Consider the following 19567-nt stretch of genomic DNA (forward strand, 5'->3'; position numbering starts at 1 on the left):
GAGCTGCATATTGTCTCAGTTAATAAGATCAATGTTTTTCATTCTTCTAAACGTGAATTATCGATCTAATAAACCGGAGGCAGATTGTGACTGCTTTATTTGAAATTCCCTTGAGAATTAGTTTAATTCAAGGCTTTCAAAAGTAATTAAAATTAGCCGCAACTTGCTTGAGATTTGATAGCCAATTTGACACTAAGTTCCTTAAGACTTTTTCTATTGGAATTTCGTGGAACAAGTAGTTTTTTAAGAAAAGGAATCTTGAATCTTATGCTATATTAGATTGCTCCTATTTGCAAAGTTTAGCTGTCTGAGGATAAGAAATAGTACATGGGAATGTATTTAAGCCATGTATTTGAGAATAAGCAATTTGGTGTAATATATATTGTGGTCTTAAAATTTTCACAGTAAAATTTGTATGGTAATTAAGGATTTTTTTCTATGCATTCCAATTGATTGAGTTGTGCATTTATCATGTTTTAAGCTATCTTGGCTTTACTTGGTGCTGTCTGTCCTCTATTTAAAAAAAATTGGATGTTGAATGAATGAGACATCATAAAATTCTACCAGTTTGTAAACTAGAGAAATTTTTGAAGTCAGGATTTATTTAGCAATTAAGATAGATTCATGAAAATTTGAAACTTAGTATACATGTTCCCTATGATATGATCTTTCTAATTTAAATGCCAAATAAGAGTTTTAACCCCAACTTCACAGTCCACTAAACATGGAAAATGATAGTGCGAGTGGAGCATCAGTGTACATTGGACACATTCTTGTTTTGTTCTGTTGCAAGAAAATAAAACATTTCCAACTGGTTAGTCCCAAAAAGTTTTTTAAAAAAAACACAATAAAATTAAAAATGTGTTAGTCTAAACAAAAACAAACCCAGTATGTTAAACAAAAAACAAAAGCTTAGTCTTGATAATACAGTACAGTAATCACATTTACAAATAAGAATATTAATGTTATCATTCATTGGCTAAGATGGCAGATTTTGGCAATAAAACTGTACAGAAGACCTGATTTAATGGGTTGCTATGCTTCCATACAGCCAACAGTCATATGGTATCCCTAATGAGGAGAATGATATAAAAACATGACTTTTCTGAAATCACATTTATGGAAAGTGTAAATACTGTCTGGTTTGCTTCCTTATTAGATATTTTGTGACTTGGAGACAATCATTAAATGATTATTTATTACTCTATTGTAAACTAATTACATTGGTTCTCTCTGATAACTTTTGTGACCTCGACTAGATAAGAGACCAACGTTACTTAGAGGTAGTCTCAATCATGCTGTTATGTTATAATAATGCTAGTTCTGTATGTGACAGCTTGATTCAGACAGAAAGAAATCCATTATTTGTATGGAAAGCAGACTCCTTCGAGACTTCAGTTCAGCGTGTTTCCTCAGACATACAATAGAGTAATATAGATGATCAGCTTTATTTGTCATACTGTCAAGTAGGGTATTGTCAAAGAGTTCAAATTTTTAAATTTCTAGACAACATGTTTTGTTTGTCCCTGGATCTGAACTTCTGATTATGATAATCTTGCATGTTGCACAAGGACTGTACTTTTTCTTGCAACATATTGATAGAAAAGTTTGATATGTTTCTGAAATTAACAGTGCTTACTGGTATTCTATTTAAAGACCCAATTTGGAAACAAAAATATCTGATAATTTGAAAGAAGAAAAACCCAAAGGTCCTAAAACAACTGTTGAGTCTGTCTAATAACATAAACAGTACTAATTTTTCTGCACCAGATACACATTTTGATGTTCAATGTTTCTTCAAGGCCAAAATTTTGGAAATCAAAAGCTTATTAAAAATATGATAGCTTATAAAAAAAGTCAACTTTGCCTGAAGGATTTTAAAGACAATACTGGTAATTAATGACTATTAGTACTTTAACAATTTTGATAAATGACTGAAGTATTCTGACATCAGCCATCAGCTTATCGATATTATACGGATCTGGCTCATTGGTGTCATGGTATCTTGTTCGCCATAATTACCATAGGTTAAAATTGAGAATGGAAATGGGGAATGTCCCAAAGAGACAACAACCCGTCCATAGAGCAGACAACAGCAGAAGGTCACCAACACCTGTCTGCAACAAGAAGTTCTCGCACCCGGAGTCGTCCTTCAGCTGACCCCTAAACGAATTATACTGGTTCAGTGATAATGAACACCATATTAAACTCCAAATTGTACACAAGAAACTAAAAGTTAAAATAATACAAGACTAACAAAGGCCACATGCTCCTGACTTGGGACAGGCGCAAAAATGTGGCGGGGTTAAACATGTTTGTGAGATCTCAACCCTCTTCCTATACCTCTAGCCTATGCAGAAAAGTAAAAGCATAACAATACGCACATTAAAATTCAGTTTAAAAAAATAAACAAAATGACAATAATACATAAATAACATCAGACTGCTAGCAGTTAACTGACATGCCAGCTTTGGACTTCAATTAAACTGATTGAAAAATTATGTCTTCATCATATGAATATCAGGCACAATCCTCCCCGTGAGGGGTTTAGTATCATACCATCATAACATATCTGAGAAGAACATAACCCATGTCATGCCAACAACTGGTTTATTAATAATAAATGTGTTTAGTTCCGATGCAAAGACCCTATAAGTGAATCAATATTAACGCCAAAATATGCAATCTTTAATGACCTGACAACAGTATTGTAACTATATCCCTTCTTAATAAGTCTATTTAAAGGTTTTGTTAGCTTCTGAGGTGAATACTGACATTTTTGTGCTTTATAAAGAATATTTCCATAAAATATTGGATGTGAAATACCTGAACGTATAAGAAGTCTGCATGTTGAGCTATATTTACGAATGATGTCCTTATACCGATGATGAAATTTAGTAAATGTTTTGACTAGTTTGTGATATCGAAAACCCTGGTGTAATAATTTTTCAGTAATACATAAATTTCTCTCGTTAAAATCTAAAACATTGTTACATACACGAGGAATCGTACAAGTTGAGATATATAAACACCGTAAGATGGTGACAAGGGAACGTCACCATCTTAAAACGGATAATTAATGATAGGAAATGAGAAATCATCTCTTTTATCATAAATTTTAGTATTAGGCTTTCCGTTAATGATATATATATCAAGATCGTTGTTGGTTTTTTAGAGTAACAAATCGTCTTGTAAACAAGCAAAAAGCAGGGTCCTGGACGTTAAACAGCCATTCATCATCATCATATGATATGCTGCTACATTCCTGTTTTTTTTTAATTTGTAGAAAATAGTTCTCCTTAGTAAAGACATTTCTTTTGTACTTTTATCCTGGTCCTTTTTTAGTAATTTGTTGATGTCTTTAATTAAATGAGAAGGTTATAATGAATTGTGTGTAATGACCTTGGATTAGAGTGGATGGTTATTAAGAAATGATTATGGCCTGCAGTATAACATTGTTAATTTATTATAATGGAGAATTGATGAGGGGACTATTAACATTTAATGCACTTTCCATTGTTTATCTCCTTGTTGTAATGGATTAGTTACTGACAGCCTCAGGGAAATCTTTTAAACCAGAACAATGTCAACAAATTCCATTACATGTACAATGTATAAAATTGAGAATGGAAATGGGGAATGTGTCAAAGCAACAACAACCCTGACCATAGAACTGGCTGAGACAACAGCCGAAGGCCACCAATGGGTCTTCAATGTAAGGAGAAACTCCCGCACCAAGAGGCGCCCTTCAGCTGGCCCCCTAACAAATATGTATACTAGTTCAGTGATAATAGATGTCATACTAAACTCCGAATTATACACAAGAAACTAAAATTAAAAATAATACAAGACTAACAAGGGCTAGACTTGGGTCAGGAGCAAAAATGCGGCTGGGTTTAACATGTTTATGAGATCTCAACCCTCGCCCTATACCTCTAGCCAATGTAGAAAATGTATGTACAATTTGATCAATAGAAAGAGTCTTGTATAAATATCAAATTTTTTATTTTTATTTTGATGGACTAACCAAATCAACTCAAAAATGGTGCTTTGACCAAGTTTTTTCCAAGGTTGTTTGTCCATTATTTTTTGGAGGAGTGGGGTCTTGTACTTTTCAATATTTATAGCAATTTTTTTTAACCTTTTATATGTTAGTTCAGTTAGTTGGCTGTCAAAGCATTTAAATTGTTTTTACTGATATATATACTGATGAACTACACAAGCATGTCTATTCCAAGGTAAAAATAGATTACTTTGGAATGTTCTCTAATTTTATATTAGACTTTTAAATTAGTCTTTTAAAAAAAGAAATAAGGTTTGTAATGATTTGTACACATCTAAAGTTAGGTTGATTATTCTGCTTGGTGTTTTTGATTGATGATGAAATGTTGATCATGAACTTGAACTCTAATAGATTGTTCAACTATGCATTAATGTCTAAACAAATTATAGAGATCTTCTCAAGCATGTATTAAAATTATGATATGATTTACAGATTGGCCAATCATGTAGTCAGTTATATATATATATACAAGTAATAACATTAATTTATTTACTAGTACTAATTTTACCAAAGTTCACTAACTCTCAATGTCTCTATTATAAATTATGTGATGCTTGAGGCTAAAATATTTGAAAACCCAAAGCCTTCTAATGTAGATTCATTACTATTTGTTGGATACCAAATTTTATGGATTTCATTGAGATTGCAAACTTAAATGTTCAATTATGTATAAATTTTCTATATACTTGTATAATGCAAACTTAGTCAAAACTAGGAAATCAAATATCCACAAAAAAACTAGATAATTTTGAAAATTGATACCTATGAAAATAAATGTATCCACAGTCCACACTTGGAAGAGCTCTTATAACCAATAAAAGAACCAGGATAAGGTGTATAAACAATATGTCAGCTTTAAGGTGGTACCTAACACTACAGGGAGATAACTCTGTAAAGTCAGCTAAACGTTTTAATTACGTTGTGTTGTAAAAGGATTATTAAGCTTCTCAATGATCAAAATTGGTGTTTGTCAAATTGCTATATATATATATATATTTATATATATTCATTTTATTGTAGAGCCTGCAACTTTTGTTGCAGAAAGCTCGACATAGGGATAGTGATCCGGCGGCTACGGCGGCGGCGGCGGCGGTGTTAGCTAACTTCTTAAAAGCTTTATATTTTAGAAGGTGGAAGACCTGGATGCTTCATACTTTGTATATAGATGCCTCATGTTACGAAGTTTCCGTCAGTCACATGTCCAATGTCCTTGACCTCATTTTCATGGTTCAGTGACCACTTGAAAAAAAAGTTCAGATTTTTTGTAATGTTGAATTCTCTCTTATTATAAGTAATAGGATAACTATATTTGATATGTGCGTACCTTGAAAGGTTCTCATGTCTGTCAGACAGTTTTCACTTGACCTCGACCTCATTTCATGGATCAGTGAACAAGGTTAAGTTTTGGTGGTCAAGTCCATATCTCAGATACTACAAGCAATAGGGCTAGTATATTCGGTGTATGGAAGGACTGTAAGGTGTACATGTCCAACTGGCAGGTGTCATCTGACCTTGACCTCATTTTCATGGTTCAGTGGTTATAGTTAAATTTTTGTGTTTTGGTCTGTTTTTCTCATACTATATGCAATAGGTCTACTATATTTGTTGTATGGAATGATTGTAAGGTGTACCTATCTAGCGGGCAGATGTCATGTGACCTTGACCTCATTTTCATGGTTCAGTGGTCAAAGTTAAGTTTTTGAGTTTTGGTCTTTTTATCTAATACTATATGCCATAGGTCATCTATATTTGGTGTATGGAAATATTTTATGATCTTTATGTCAGTCCCGCAGGTTTTATTTGACCGTGACCTCATTTTCACGGTTCATTGCACAGTGTTAAGTTTTTGTGTTTTGGTCTATTTTTCTTAAACTATAAGTAATAGGTCAACTATATATGTTGTATAGAAGCATTGTTAGCTGTACATGTCTGCCTGGCATGGTTCATCTGACCTTGACCTCATTTTCAAAGTTCATTGGTCTTTGTTTAGTTATCTTGGTTAATGTTAAGTTTATGTGACAGTTGTATACTTAGGACTATCAACATAATATCAATGATTAGTATAGAAGGCGAGACATTTCAGCGTGTGCACTCTTGTTTATATATATATATATATCTATATATAACTCGTCTAAACATCAACCCAACAATGTTAGATCTGTAAATTTGCTTTCGCAAATTTTGTTCTTCCCTCGCCGGGATTCGAACCCATGCTACTGTGATATCGTGACACCAAATCGCCTGCACTGCAGCCGTCCCGCTAGACCACACAATCACCTGTGCTCTACAAAAATAAAGCTTTCAGTGGCCGTGTGTTACCTTTCCTCGTCAGTTTTAACCTAGCGGCGTACTACAGTACATGATATATAAGGCATGGAGGTGTTATTGTTACAGATCAGCTCAATTATCTATAGTAAAGGATCTGTCATAGAGGCATTTTGAGTAATTTTTACCTTCAGCATTTTGTACAGATTTGGACTAGTTCTTATTATTTGTGGTGTCATAAATTTAGAGAAATCATCACGTGACAAGTTCAAGTTGAGTTAATTATGTGTTATGTAATTAATTGAACATTCTCATTAGCATCAGTATTATTAGTTGACATAATTGTAATTATGAATTTGTACTAATTAGAGTGAATTCGTTTACTCAAAACTTGTCATGATAAAATAGTATATATGTTGTTAATTCAATAAGTAAGAACAGAGTAGGATAGTAACATCAATAGAATTGTATTATTACAGTAGGAGTCATATTATGTAGACATTTACCATTGTATGTGATTTTGGTTTGGAATTAAATTAGAAAATCTTACTATGAGTTTGGTATTAGTTCAGTGCCAGAGCTAAGTTCACGTCTTCAGCATCTCTAGCTGACCTCAACGTTTTTCTAATGATTTTACGTATAAAATTATGACCCCGTAACAAGGAAGCCAGCAGCCTCTTTGTTACAGATCCTACAAATTAATGCAAGATACAGTCACAGAAAATAATTATATGTATATATATAACCCTTTCCTCCATTGAATTTTTTTTTTTGCATACTTGATTCACATAAGGATTTTTCAATAAAATGCTAAAAATATGCTTTAAAGTATTAATGCATTGCGAAAAACAAATAATTCATCAAATAAATTAAAGTCAGATATTCCTACGATATTCCTTTTCATATTGGATACAAATTTTATTAAGTCTACTGCAGACACTTTGTAGTCAAAGCGTTTCAACTGAGGTACTACACAGGCATCAAAAGGCGTCATTATGACGTAAAGGGGGTGGCATCAAAAGGCGTCACTATGGAGGAAAGGGTTAACCAGTGTATTTTTTCTGACAAAACGGTTGGTTCAAAAAATTTTAAATTTTTATATTTTTATGAAAATTAAACGAGCCAAATTAATTATAATGAAAGTGTTGGGTACCACCTTAAATTGTCTAGATCTCTTATTCTCAGAATCTTTGGTTATTAAACAGAAACAGTAAAAACAAAGATTTTCACAAAGAACCAAGGTCTCTTTTTAATAGTTATTTTTGTCATCAAGGTTGCTGTCTCAATAATACACTATGTATTATATATTCTGACAATGAACTCTGATGTAAACTCTTATTACAAGGAATTTTATATATTTAGACCTGCATGTAGACAGATGGCTTTTCACTAGTTCAGAACTGAAATACATTATGTAGGTGGTTTCTATCTATGTTTTGTGGAAGGTCATTGATTCTTTAGAGATCAGTAACTTTCCTGGTTAAGCAATATTATTATACATGTGTAATTGGAAAACATGCAGGATAGAGTAATATTCTCTGGCAATGAAAAGAAATGGTCTTGTGTGGTACTTCAATCTAAATCTGTAATTGGAGTCTTAATGGGAGATCAGTTTGAGATTTGCTTATTATTTTGTAACATCATGCACTGTAGCCAAGTGGGGTTCGTGTTGCTCAGTCTAAAGTTTTGTATGTAGGTGGACTGACTTGGTTTTTGCCATTACCTTGTCTGCATGCAGTTTCCTTTAGACTTGATTTTTGAAAGACCCCTTGATGTCTTTTGCCTCTTTAACATGAATCCTACCAAATGTTTTCTAATGACTTTATATCTAATATCTTATAGTAAAATAAAGTCAGATTATTGATTACAGACTCTATTTATAGAATTGAAAATAAATGAGGAAAATAACTGTTAAGGTAGATGGGGTGTCTAAGTTATAATCCATAGATTTTTTTTTATAATTTGCCAAAATGTAGTTTAAATCATGCTTTTTAAAAAATAATAATAAAAAGAATGGGTCACCAGGCTTATTTTCACGCTACATGGTGTTCAAAATTGACAAATTTTGTATAGATTATGCATGGAAAACCCAATTTTCTGCAATAAAGCGCAATCTTCACCATAGAATTTTGAGATAACATATTAGAAGATGGCTTTAATAGTATGCTTTCAGTTAAGAAACAGAAACAATGGTGTTACCGGACCTGTTTTCTTGCTACATTACAAAATAGGTAAATTCCTAACACATTCTATTGTAAAAGTACCTTACTCTGAATTATCTGCCCTTGCATTTGAGTTGCCTCGCAAAGTTGGAAAAAATTGATCAAACAAAAGTTTTCTGTTTTTTGTAAAATACAACCATAAATATGATAAAACATGTCGTTTTCTATATTGAAGTGGAAGTTCTTACCCATGAATTACCTACTACTCTAAAAATTTGCACATTCAATTAAAGATCTAGACCTTGTTTTCTGGTATTTCCAAATCCAAGATGGAAGAAGACACCCTATCTACCTTTAATCAGTGTTGCACCAATATGTCTGGTCACATATATTTATCTGCATGGTTATACCTTTTAGAAGGATCAGGTTTATTTTAATTAGCTAATCATTTTTTTTTTAATTGGTCAAGTATGACTGGAATTCTGTTATTTATTTGAAAAATTTGCATCTGTTGAAACGTAAATTTGAAAATTGAACTTGTGTTGTTGTGCATGATGTGTGGTTAGGTCTTGTGAATGAAGCTTTAATGTTTTTATACGACCGCAAAAATTTTTAATTTTTGGTCGTATATTGCTATCACGTTGGCGTCGTCGTCCTGCGTCGTCGTCGTCGTCGTCCGAATACTTTTAGTTTTCGCACTCTAACTTTAGTAAAAGTGAATAGAAATCAATGAAATTTTAACACAAGGTTTATGACCACAAAAGGAAGGTTGGGATTGATTTTGGGAGTTTTGGTCCCAACATTTTAGGAATTAGGGGCCAAAAAGGGCCCAAATAAGCATTTTCTTGGTTTTCGCACTATAACTTTAGTTTAAGTGAATAGAAATCTATGAAATTTTGACACAAGGTTTATGACCACAAAAGGAAGGTTGGGATTGATTTTGGGAGTTTTGGTTCCAACAGTTTAGGAATTAAGGGCCAAAAAAGGGCCCAAATAAGCATTATTCTTGGTTTTCGCACAATAACTTTAGTATAAGTAAATAGAAATCAATGAAATTTTAACACAAGGTTTATGACCACAAAAGGAAGGTTGGGATTGATTTTTGGAGTTGAGGTCACAACAGTTTATGAATTAGGGGCCAAAAAGGGGCCCAAATAAGCATTATTTTTGGTTTTTGCACCATAACTTTAGTATAAGTAAATAGAAATCTATGAAATTTAAACACAAGGTTTATGACCATAAAAGGAAGGTTGGGTTTGATTTTGGGAGTTTTGGTCCTAACAGTTTAGGAATAAGGGGCCCAAAGGGTCCAAAATTGAACTTTGTGTGATTTCATCAAAAATTGAATAATTGGGGTTCTTTGATATGCCGAATCTAACTATGTATGTAGATTCTTAATTTTTGGTCCCGTTTTCATAATTGGTCTACATTAAGGTCCAAAGGGTCCAAAATTAAACTTAGTTTGATTTTAACAAAAATTGAATCCTTGGGGTTCTTTGATATGCTGAATTTAAAAATGTACTTAGATTTTTAATTATTGGCCTAGTTTTCAAGTTGGTCCAAATGGGGGTCCAAAATTAAACTTTGTTTGATTTCATCAAAAATTGAATAAATGGGTTCTTTGATATGCCAAATCTAACTGTGTATGTAGATTCTTAACTTTTGGTCCAGTTTTCAAATTGGTCTACATTAAGGTCCAAAGGGTCCAAAATTAAATTAAGTTTGATTTTAACAAAAATTAAATTCTTGGGCTTATTTGATATGCTTTATCTAAATATGTACTTTGATTTTTGATTATGGGCCCAGTTTTCAAGTTGGTCCAAATCAGGATTCCATATCAAGTATTGTGCAATAGCAAGAAATTTTCAATTGCACAGTATTGCACAATAGCAAGAAATATCTAATTGCACAATATTGTGCAATAGCAATTAATTTTCAATTGGAGTTATCTTTCTTTGTATAGAATAGTAGTTGATAATATATGTTGGAAATTTGCCAGACATGACTATGATGTCATTTTCTATTTTTATTTGCCAATAACTTTATGTAAATAACTTCATTGGAAATTTGCCAATATAAAATGTTGCTGATGAAGCTTTTTTTCCTTATCTTATCTAAAATGTTTTTAGATAATGTATGTTGGACATTTGCCAGACATGACTATGATGTCATTTTCTATTTTTATTTGCCAATAACTTTATGTAAATAACTTCATTGGAAATTTGCCAATATAAAATGTTGCTGATGAAGTTTTTTTTATTGTTTTATACAATAAACAATGTATATTCACTTTTACTACCAACCAATCTTTACCATTCAGTGATAACAAGCACTTTATTTTACATTTTAATATTTTATGATGTATTTAAAAGAGTAGTTATTGTTGCAAACTCCATTAGAAATTTGAATTGATATCAGTTTTGGAAAAAGGGAAACGGGGATGTGAAAAAAAAAGGGGGGGGGGGTTAAATTTTTCTCATTTCAGATTTCATAAATAAAAAGAAAATTTCTTCAAACATTTTTTTGAGAGGATTAATATTCAACAGCATAGTGAATTGCTCAAAGGCAAAAAAAAACTTTTAAGTTCATTAGACCACATTCATTCTGTGTCAGAAAGCTATGCTGTGTCAACTATTTAATTTTAGATTTAAAAAGTTTGAAGAAGAAATCTTTAATTGATTTGTAAAATCTTGACATTTGTTTTGTGTAAAAAAAACCCATGTAATGTCAAAAATTTGATCACAATCCAAATTCAGAGCTGTATCACGCTTGAATGTTTTGTCCATACTTGCCCCAACTGTTCAGGGTTCGACCTCTGCGGTCGTATAAAGCTGCGCCCTGCGGAGCACCTGGTTGCAAATAAAAATGTTTTTATATTTTGAAAAAAAAATAGTGTCTTGCAATAAAATTGGCTAATTATGCACTTAAGGCCATAAAAAAGAATAGGTTTGTTTGCCCAAACCCTACCTACCCAGAAAAAAGCTGCCTACTCAAATTCTTTTTTTGTCCTGATTTGAAGAAGTTTTTTTTTAATCAGATAGGCATGAAGACTAATAAACCCCCGATACTTCAATTACTTTTTTTGAAAAAAAAAGAAAATACCTACCTACCTACCCACTGTCTCAACCTTTGAGTAGGGTTTGGGCAAACCAAAATATTTTTAATTGTGGCCTAAAAGTTTTTAAATTAAAATCAAATATCCATTTTTATCATTTTCTCTCTTATTATTAACTATACTCTGGTAGATGTATTTCTTTCTTCAAAGGTTTGTATTTCTTTCTTCAAAGGTTTGTACTGGATTATTTGTTTGTTGTATTTCAAAATTGACTGCCAATAAATTATTGATTGTTGCATCAACGATTTTAAACCATTGTAAAGTCTGATTGCTGTAATATCTGATCATAGCATCCTTCGTTAATTTCTCTCCTGTTCAGATTGTTAAATCAATTATTTCTGTAGAGTTCCTTTGTAAACATTTGAGAAGTTACAAGGTGATGGTTTATTTTACCTGGGCGATAATTGTTGCAAGTGAACAGCAGACTCCAAAGAATTATTTCCAATCAAGATAATTATTTCGCTTTGATTTCGAAGGAAATGGAATTTCCCAGCGCCTTATCAATATTTTCAATAACAACAGTGGATTTGGTATACAGCTTTAAAACATATTCAAAAAAGTCATTCTTATGTAACAAATTCCCACTGGGAATAATAACGAAAACAAGATGGAAGGTTAAAGTAAAAAAACAGATTCAACATTGCTGGAGAGCTTTTCCCATGGTGAATAATGTGTTACATTGAAAACTTAAAAGATAAAACGCGATATTGTCTTCTCAAATATGGCGTGTATAAATTGCATGTATAGATCTATTAAGATGGCATCTTAATGAAACTGTAAAAGAAGAATTGGTATGCTGCTACTGAAGAAGAAAGTTCATCATTTAAAAGATAAAACTTGTGAAGATTGCAGTGTTTGCATTCAAATTCTCTTTGTTTTTATTCATGAACTAAAAAAATATGACTTATTAAATTGAGAGGAGGGGGTGTTGCTAAATTATACAAATATACAAATAAAACTACATAAAAATAAAAACCAAATGACAAAAATCTTCTGTTGATAACTTAGACATTTTTTTTTCATTTCAACATTTTTTTCTTATAGGTTCTATTTGAATGAATTAAGTGACTGCTGCCTTGCATCTACCTGTCTGTGACTCCCTCCACCTGTAACATTTTGTAAACATTATGCTTTTTGAAATATGCATTATATGGTATAAACACCCTTCCATCATTTATGATTATGTTGGCCTTTAGTTGTTTCTTTGTTGTTTTATGGTGTGTTTGGGTTGCTGTCTCTGGTGAAAATCCTCATCTACCATTACTCATATTTGAGAAAATCCTTTGGAAATCTGCAGATATTGATTGTAGGGACATCTGATGTGGATGAATGGTTCTGAGTACTCTAGGTAATTATTTATAAGTTCTTCTGTCTTTTTTTTAAGGTGCCAAAAGAAAAGGACTAAGTGGAACAGCTGTGGACGCCACAACAGATAGCACTGCCAACAAAATCTATCAAGAAGCTACCCCAGCGCCACCTAGCAATAGTAAACTGGTGTTATCTGGAGGGGAAGGATATGTGGACTTTAGGATAGGACTTTACCAAGGTTAGTAGTAGACTTTAGGATAGGACTTTACCAAGGTTAGTAGTAGACTTTAGGATAGGACTTTACCAAGGTTAGTAGTAGACTTTAGGATAGGACTTTACCAAGGTTAGTAGTAGACTTTAGGATAGGACTTTACCAAGGTTAGTAGTAGACTTTAGGATAGGACTTTACCAAGGTTAGTAGTAGACTTTAGGATAGGACTTTACCAAGGTTAATAGTAGACTTTAGGATAGGACTTTACCAAGGTTAATAGTAGACTTTAGGATAGGACTTTACCAAGGTTAGTAGTAGACTTTAGGATAGGACTTTACCAAGGTTAGTAGTAGACTTTAGGATAGGACTTTACCAAGGTTAGTAGTAGACTTTAGGATAGGACTTTACCAAGGTTAGTAGTAGACTGCTTTTGATTGAACTCAATGTCTTGCCCTGCTGGTTAATAGTCTGTAAATTCAGAAATTATTGCGTGTATTTATTATTGCGATTTTATCATTTTAGACTTAAATGTGATTTTAATTTTTAAAATTTTGAGAAAAATCCTGTTTAGTTTATAAAAATATTTCAAAATGAGAGTTTTAATTTCTGTCACATTTTTCGCAATAATAAAAACCTCACAATAATTTCTGAATTTAAAGTATTAGTTTTCAGGATAAAGTCAGTCCATTAGTTGCTATATATGATAGGTCAACAAAACTTTGGTATGCATGTGCATTTGTTAAAAGAAGTAACTGTGAAACTTTATGATAAGGAGAATATGAAGATTAAAAACCCCAATTTTTTCATGATATTTTCAAATTTCATACAATACTTGCAAAAGCCTCATCCTCAGTCTCAAAAGCTTCTGTGCAGTGTCATATATGTAAATCTACTGGACATTAAGCAGACATCATCATCATCATAATATATATGTAATTGTCACACATTGGATCTGTTTGTAGGTGATGGAGAAGATGATGAAATCCTTCAGGAAGATGAGAAGAAGTTATCCTTAAGTAAAGGAGAAAGAAGTCATTTGATAGTTTGGGAAGTGACTAGCTCATCATAATGTTAAATGCATCAGTGGATATATATGGCATGGCTTAATTGTAACAAAGCTACCAAGATGTTATGTACTTTTAAAAAACAATTGAATTAGTGAAGACAATCTATGTACCATGGAGTGGACTGGGACACAAGTTTCTGAGCCAGTTTTCCATAAAATGCTTGATATTTTGTTGCAGAGATGTGAGAACAGCATGTTGGCCTTGTTGTGAAAATACTGTCCCCTGTTAACCCCTATGTTCATCATAAGTCATATGGGATATTCATATAGCCCCCAGTATTGACACCTGGGACCCTTCTTATTTGTTATCCCATGCAATCATTAATCTTGACCTGTCAGAAAAAATTCATTATTTTCATTAGGCTGAGTTTTATTATGGATCCTTTTAATTTGAGTTTGTTTTCAGAGTTTAGAAAAGGTTTTAATAGATAAAGAAAATTTGCAGAACTTCGCTTCCCCTTCACAACCCAAAATAAATTGTGATAAATTATTAAAAATGTCCCTCCCTAAAGTTTAATTTAAAAATGTCCCTCCCTGAAGTTTTCTTATCCCCACCCCTCCTACAACCCACACCCTTGATTAAAAGTTATGTTCTACTGTCTGCAGTGTAAATGATGTTACAAAATGTTAACATCATATTTTATTCCAACATTAAATTAGTAGATTATTTACACCACAAATTCTCGTATTAGCAGTAATGTCACTGTGAAGTATAATCTAGAGAAACTGGGTCAGTTTTTTATGTAAACAGACTTTAATATCCTTGATGGAAGAAGATTTGTATTTATTATTCTCTTGATACAACTTGTATTTATCAAACCAAGTTAATACAACATATAATCTAAATTTAACCACAGGCAACACTTTATATTTAGCTATTTTATGATGGATATTGTTAGATACAATATAAATCGTAACAATTACATCAAATATCCGAGGGACAAACATTGCTTTCTTATGTATTACAAGTTTTACGAGAGGAAACAATCTAATTTAAGATCTTGTTTCTTGTAATGAGATAACATGATATTTGTAAAGGTATTAGCTTTCTGAGTTAAATTAATTATAGGCATCGCTTTTCAATCAAATTCTTTCTATAAATATATTTAAGTGGATATTCCTTAGAAAACCAGATTTCCATTATAACAGAAAAACTCATTATTATTTCTGCTTTAATAATCTATGAATTGATATTATCAATATCAGTGATATAACTTTCCATAGCCACTCCAGAATTACTGAAATTTGTCTTGTTTTTTATCGATACTGGGATAAATTAAGCAATAATCAGATTTTAATTTCCTGAACAGTGTGATCAGGGTTTATAAAACTTAGACATTTTTATGGTTATTGAAGTATCAAAAGATATTTTAATGTTAAGCTATTTTAATTGAATTTCAGCAAGCTGGTACTTGATGTTTCATTGCTAAAATATTATGGAAATCGTTTTCTAGCTAAAATTATTTAACAAGAGCGGATTTTTAAAACAAGATACCATTAAAGAAGTTTAAGATACATGGATAATTTTGGAAATTCTAGCAGTATATATGTATATTGATAGTTTATGTATATTGATAGTTTATCAAAGGCCAACTTGAAACTTTAATGATTGCTGTTACTGTACACAGAATAGGGATGTGTTAGTGTAAAATGAGATATATATCCCCCCCCCCTTTTAATTGAAAATTCATGAATCTTTTTTTTTAACTCTTATATTACTAATTAATAGTTAAGATATACAAATGCACATTGTTGAAGGCTCTTTGGTCACCTTTAGTATCTTATATCTGTATAATTTGGTCTGTAGTGGATATTTATTGGCAATCATATCACAGCTCATTATTTTGGATCAATGAGCTGTTTTGTTAGTTGGATGGTGAAACAATTGTATGTTAACAGTTATGCTTTTATTGACATAGTTTCATTATAAAAGAAATTTGGAATTTGAAGGTGATCAATTGATGTTATAGTCTGAAGGGTCAGGTTTACAGTCCTTAATTTATAATGGTTGAATTAAATTGTTGTCCAGTTCCAAGCTCTGTTAATGGTCGCAATTGCTAACAACTGCCATCATAGCAATTTATAATATATACAAATGCATTTTATTTGTTTCCTGTACTGTTAATTTTATGATATGAACAATTTTTTTTATCTTTGTTTAAAATCTGGAAAATTTGTTACCATGTTTTAAGCATATAGAAAGTAAATTGTTGATAAAGTCATCACTAGTCAAAGTTGTGTTTGTTTCATGTGGAAGTGTTATTGCATTGGAACTGTTACCACTGCCAAATATTTTTGTTCCATGTGGAAGTGTGTTTGTATCAGAAGTGTTACCACTGCCCCAGCTTTTATTCTGTTATATTTGTTTGATTTGTTGTGTTAATGTAGGTTATAAATATTTTTTATTCCATTTTATTACCACATTGTTTCAATGTATACAAAAATATCCATAATTCCCAACCATTTTTTACAAAATGTGGTTTTGCATAATAATCTAAATTTTGGAACTCTTTTAAGTAATTTTGTGTTCGATTTATTGTATGAAGATCAAGATTGCAAGTTGAAACTTACTATTATGTTTGTGTGTAATGCTCCTTTATTTGACAGACTGTCATGTAGGTGAAATGTTTTGGGCTGTGCAATAAGTGGCTGTAAAAAGTCAGGACAATGACAGTCAGTCACATGGTTCTTACATACTTTTTGTTAGGATAGCTATTTATTTTCATTGTTCAGTCAATCCTGTATATATAAAAAAAAAGTTGTGATTAACTAACAATAAAAAATTGCTTGTTTACAGTGACAGGTTTGTCTTTTCCAAAAGAGTGCTTCTGTGAATTATGTTAGAAATGGTTAAGAATTATGAACAGCTCCTAATTACAAGTAGCATAAAAACATCTTTGGAAGAAAAGGTTCATCATCCAATTAATTAGAAATCTCTTTATTAAATCTAAATACAGCAAACTTTTGGCCACAAGTTTTATTTATAAGTAGTGAATGTCAGACAAATCGTCTTTTGTTGACATAAGGTCATTCATTACAAACAATAAGAACAGGTTCATTCTTACCATTGAAACAATTTATGAAAATTTTATTGTTCCATTCTTTTCTCTTTAATCCGATATTATACTTTCAATGGTGTTTTTAGATTCCTTGTATTTTGCTGTATTTCTGCTTGTTATTTTAATTTATTCAGTTGTTATTGTTCTGTAGAATGTTTTGTTGTTGTTTTATCACAAAGTTTGTTTATTGACATTATTAATCTAATGTTGGAGAGATTGTGTTTATTGGCAAGAATTTTCATTGAAATATAATACAAAGAGAAATGTTAGATGGAAATGATTTCCAGAGAAACATTTAAATTTTTTTTTTGTTATTAGTCAAGTAACTATTTCTATAATTTACATTATTTAGGTTCCACTAAAATTCTTGTTTTTGAAAGAATTTTATTCACCAATGTTCATATTCCTTTATGCATCCAAACTACACATGGCCTTGTTAAAAATAAGTTAGGCTCCATGCAGCTGTGTTAACATGTCTATGTCTATGAATATCAATGTTTTGAAAATAAACATGCATTTAAATCATAAATTAATTGACTGAATTTTTTAAAGTTTCTATTTTTCTTGCTTTTCGATTTTTCTTGATTTGAACAGCTGAAGTTTTATTGAAGCTTAAACTTAAATACATTTGATTAATTTGGGTAAAAAATATGTATAGAATTCAAACTTTTTAAATTCCAAACCAAGAAATTATGATGATATGAAAGTCTTTATAGAAAGGAATCTGGTTCTGTTTAAGTCTGGACATTCTGTATCACATTGTGATTTACAACAAAACTTATGCAATTGTTATCAGAGTCTCTTGCAACCAGCCATTTCAATTTTTGATTTTACGTCCAGCTTCTGTGGATTAATTTATTATTTGCTACCAATTTTCGTGGGATAAGAACAAATTGTATGTGAGTGGATATTTGATTGTGTTCTGTTACGAAAGTCTGCATAACAGCCTATAGAAGTTTGTACTGCGTGAACATTAGAGTTTGTGGTTCACCTTAACAGATGAAATACACTAACATTGGTATCCCACGAATAATAATCAATCCAAAGTTTTTGAACCAGGGGCAAATCTAGACATTTTAAAAGGGGGGGTGCTAAGCCAGGACAAAATGGGGGTCCAACTTCATTTCCCCATTCAAATGCATTAATGGTCGTCCAAAAAAAGGGGTGCTCCAACCCCCCAGACCCCCCCCCCTGGATCTGCCACTGTGAACATTTGCTTTTTATTGAAACTGATATTGCTGAGATATTAGAGCTTACATCAGGTGGATTAACCTTAGATTTACCAATATTCAACCTGAGATATTATGTCAACAAGAAATGTTTTTTATTAAATTATCCAGTTGCATGGAAATAAGGTAACAAGTGGATGAGTTATGATGTAAAAAAAAAATTTAATGTGCTTCTGGCGTACACAATTTTAATTCTGGTATCTATGTTGAATTTATTTACAATTTATATAGTTATTTAAAATATGCAAATATGTTATTTATATATTTGTGAGGTGACCTGTATGATTATTCTGTGGTTATGTTGTCTCTTCATTTTTGTCTATCAATGTACAGCAATTGTTAATGGTGCCCACTTTGAACAAATATAATAGAACAACTAGTTTGCTTTCTTCATCAGAATCATCATAACCTTGTATTTTCACATCAATTAAAATTTGATCTGTTAATGAGATATAGGCATGGATATTATTAATTAATGCTAAATTATATTGCTGTAGACCTAAAATTATTTGTTAATCTATAAATATAAGATGTAATATATTATATAAATCACATTAAAGACGTTAATTGCAAAGCGAATAGTATTATTTATTACTGCTTGTCCACTCTGATTTATTATGGGTCTGCTTTATGAAGGTGTGACTTTTGTTTAAACTACAAGGCTACACCATAATAGAATGTAAAAGACGAAAGACGAAAGATGCCAAAGGGATATTCAAACTCACAAGTCAATGAAAAACTGATAATGCAATGGCAAACAATTAAAAAAAAAATCAAACGTTCATGCTTGCAGCAAAGAAGATGTGCAAGGGCCATCTGGAATCACATGAAAAAAAAATTAAGTGGTCAGTGCAATTTCTTTTAGTTTACAGGTTTCAGGAAAAAAACAAAAACTAACACAAAATCTGATGGGATGACAGAGAAAGGTCATCAAAGTTACAACTTAAAAGAAAGAATTATAAATCCCATGAACATACACAATGTATTTCTTTCAGCATAAGTTGAACCTGAGAAAAATCAATGTTACTTAAATTTATTACTCATTACTGCATCTACAGGGTTAAAAACTCACAGATGTTATCTGCACCT

General features: G+C 31.5%; 1 protein-coding gene across 17 annotated transcripts in view; it reads left to right on the forward strand.

Annotated features, from left to right (window-relative positions):
- The window catches only part of LOC143042562 (C-Jun-amino-terminal kinase-interacting protein 4-like), a 74592-nt gene extending 55535 nt beyond the window's left edge, over positions 1 to 19057 (forward strand). For all 17 annotated transcript variants that reach the window (XM_076214962.1, XM_076214963.1, XM_076214947.1 and 14 more), the window contains 2 exons: positions 12990 to 13151; positions 14087 to 19057. In XM_076214962.1, the coding sequence (XP_076071077.1) occupies positions 12990 to 13151; positions 14087 to 14193 (269 nt within the window). In that variant the 3' untranslated portion in view covers positions 14194 to 19057. The remainder of the gene's footprint in view (positions 1 to 12989; positions 13152 to 14086) is intronic.
- The last annotated feature ends 510 nt before the right edge of the window (positions 19058 to 19567 follow it).

Source organism: Mytilus galloprovincialis, chromosome 8, assembly GCF_965363235.1.
Source record: "Mytilus galloprovincialis chromosome 8, xbMytGall1.hap1.1, whole genome shotgun sequence".
Lineage (NCBI taxonomy): Eukaryota > Metazoa > Mollusca > Bivalvia > Mytilida > Mytilidae > Mytilus > Mytilus galloprovincialis.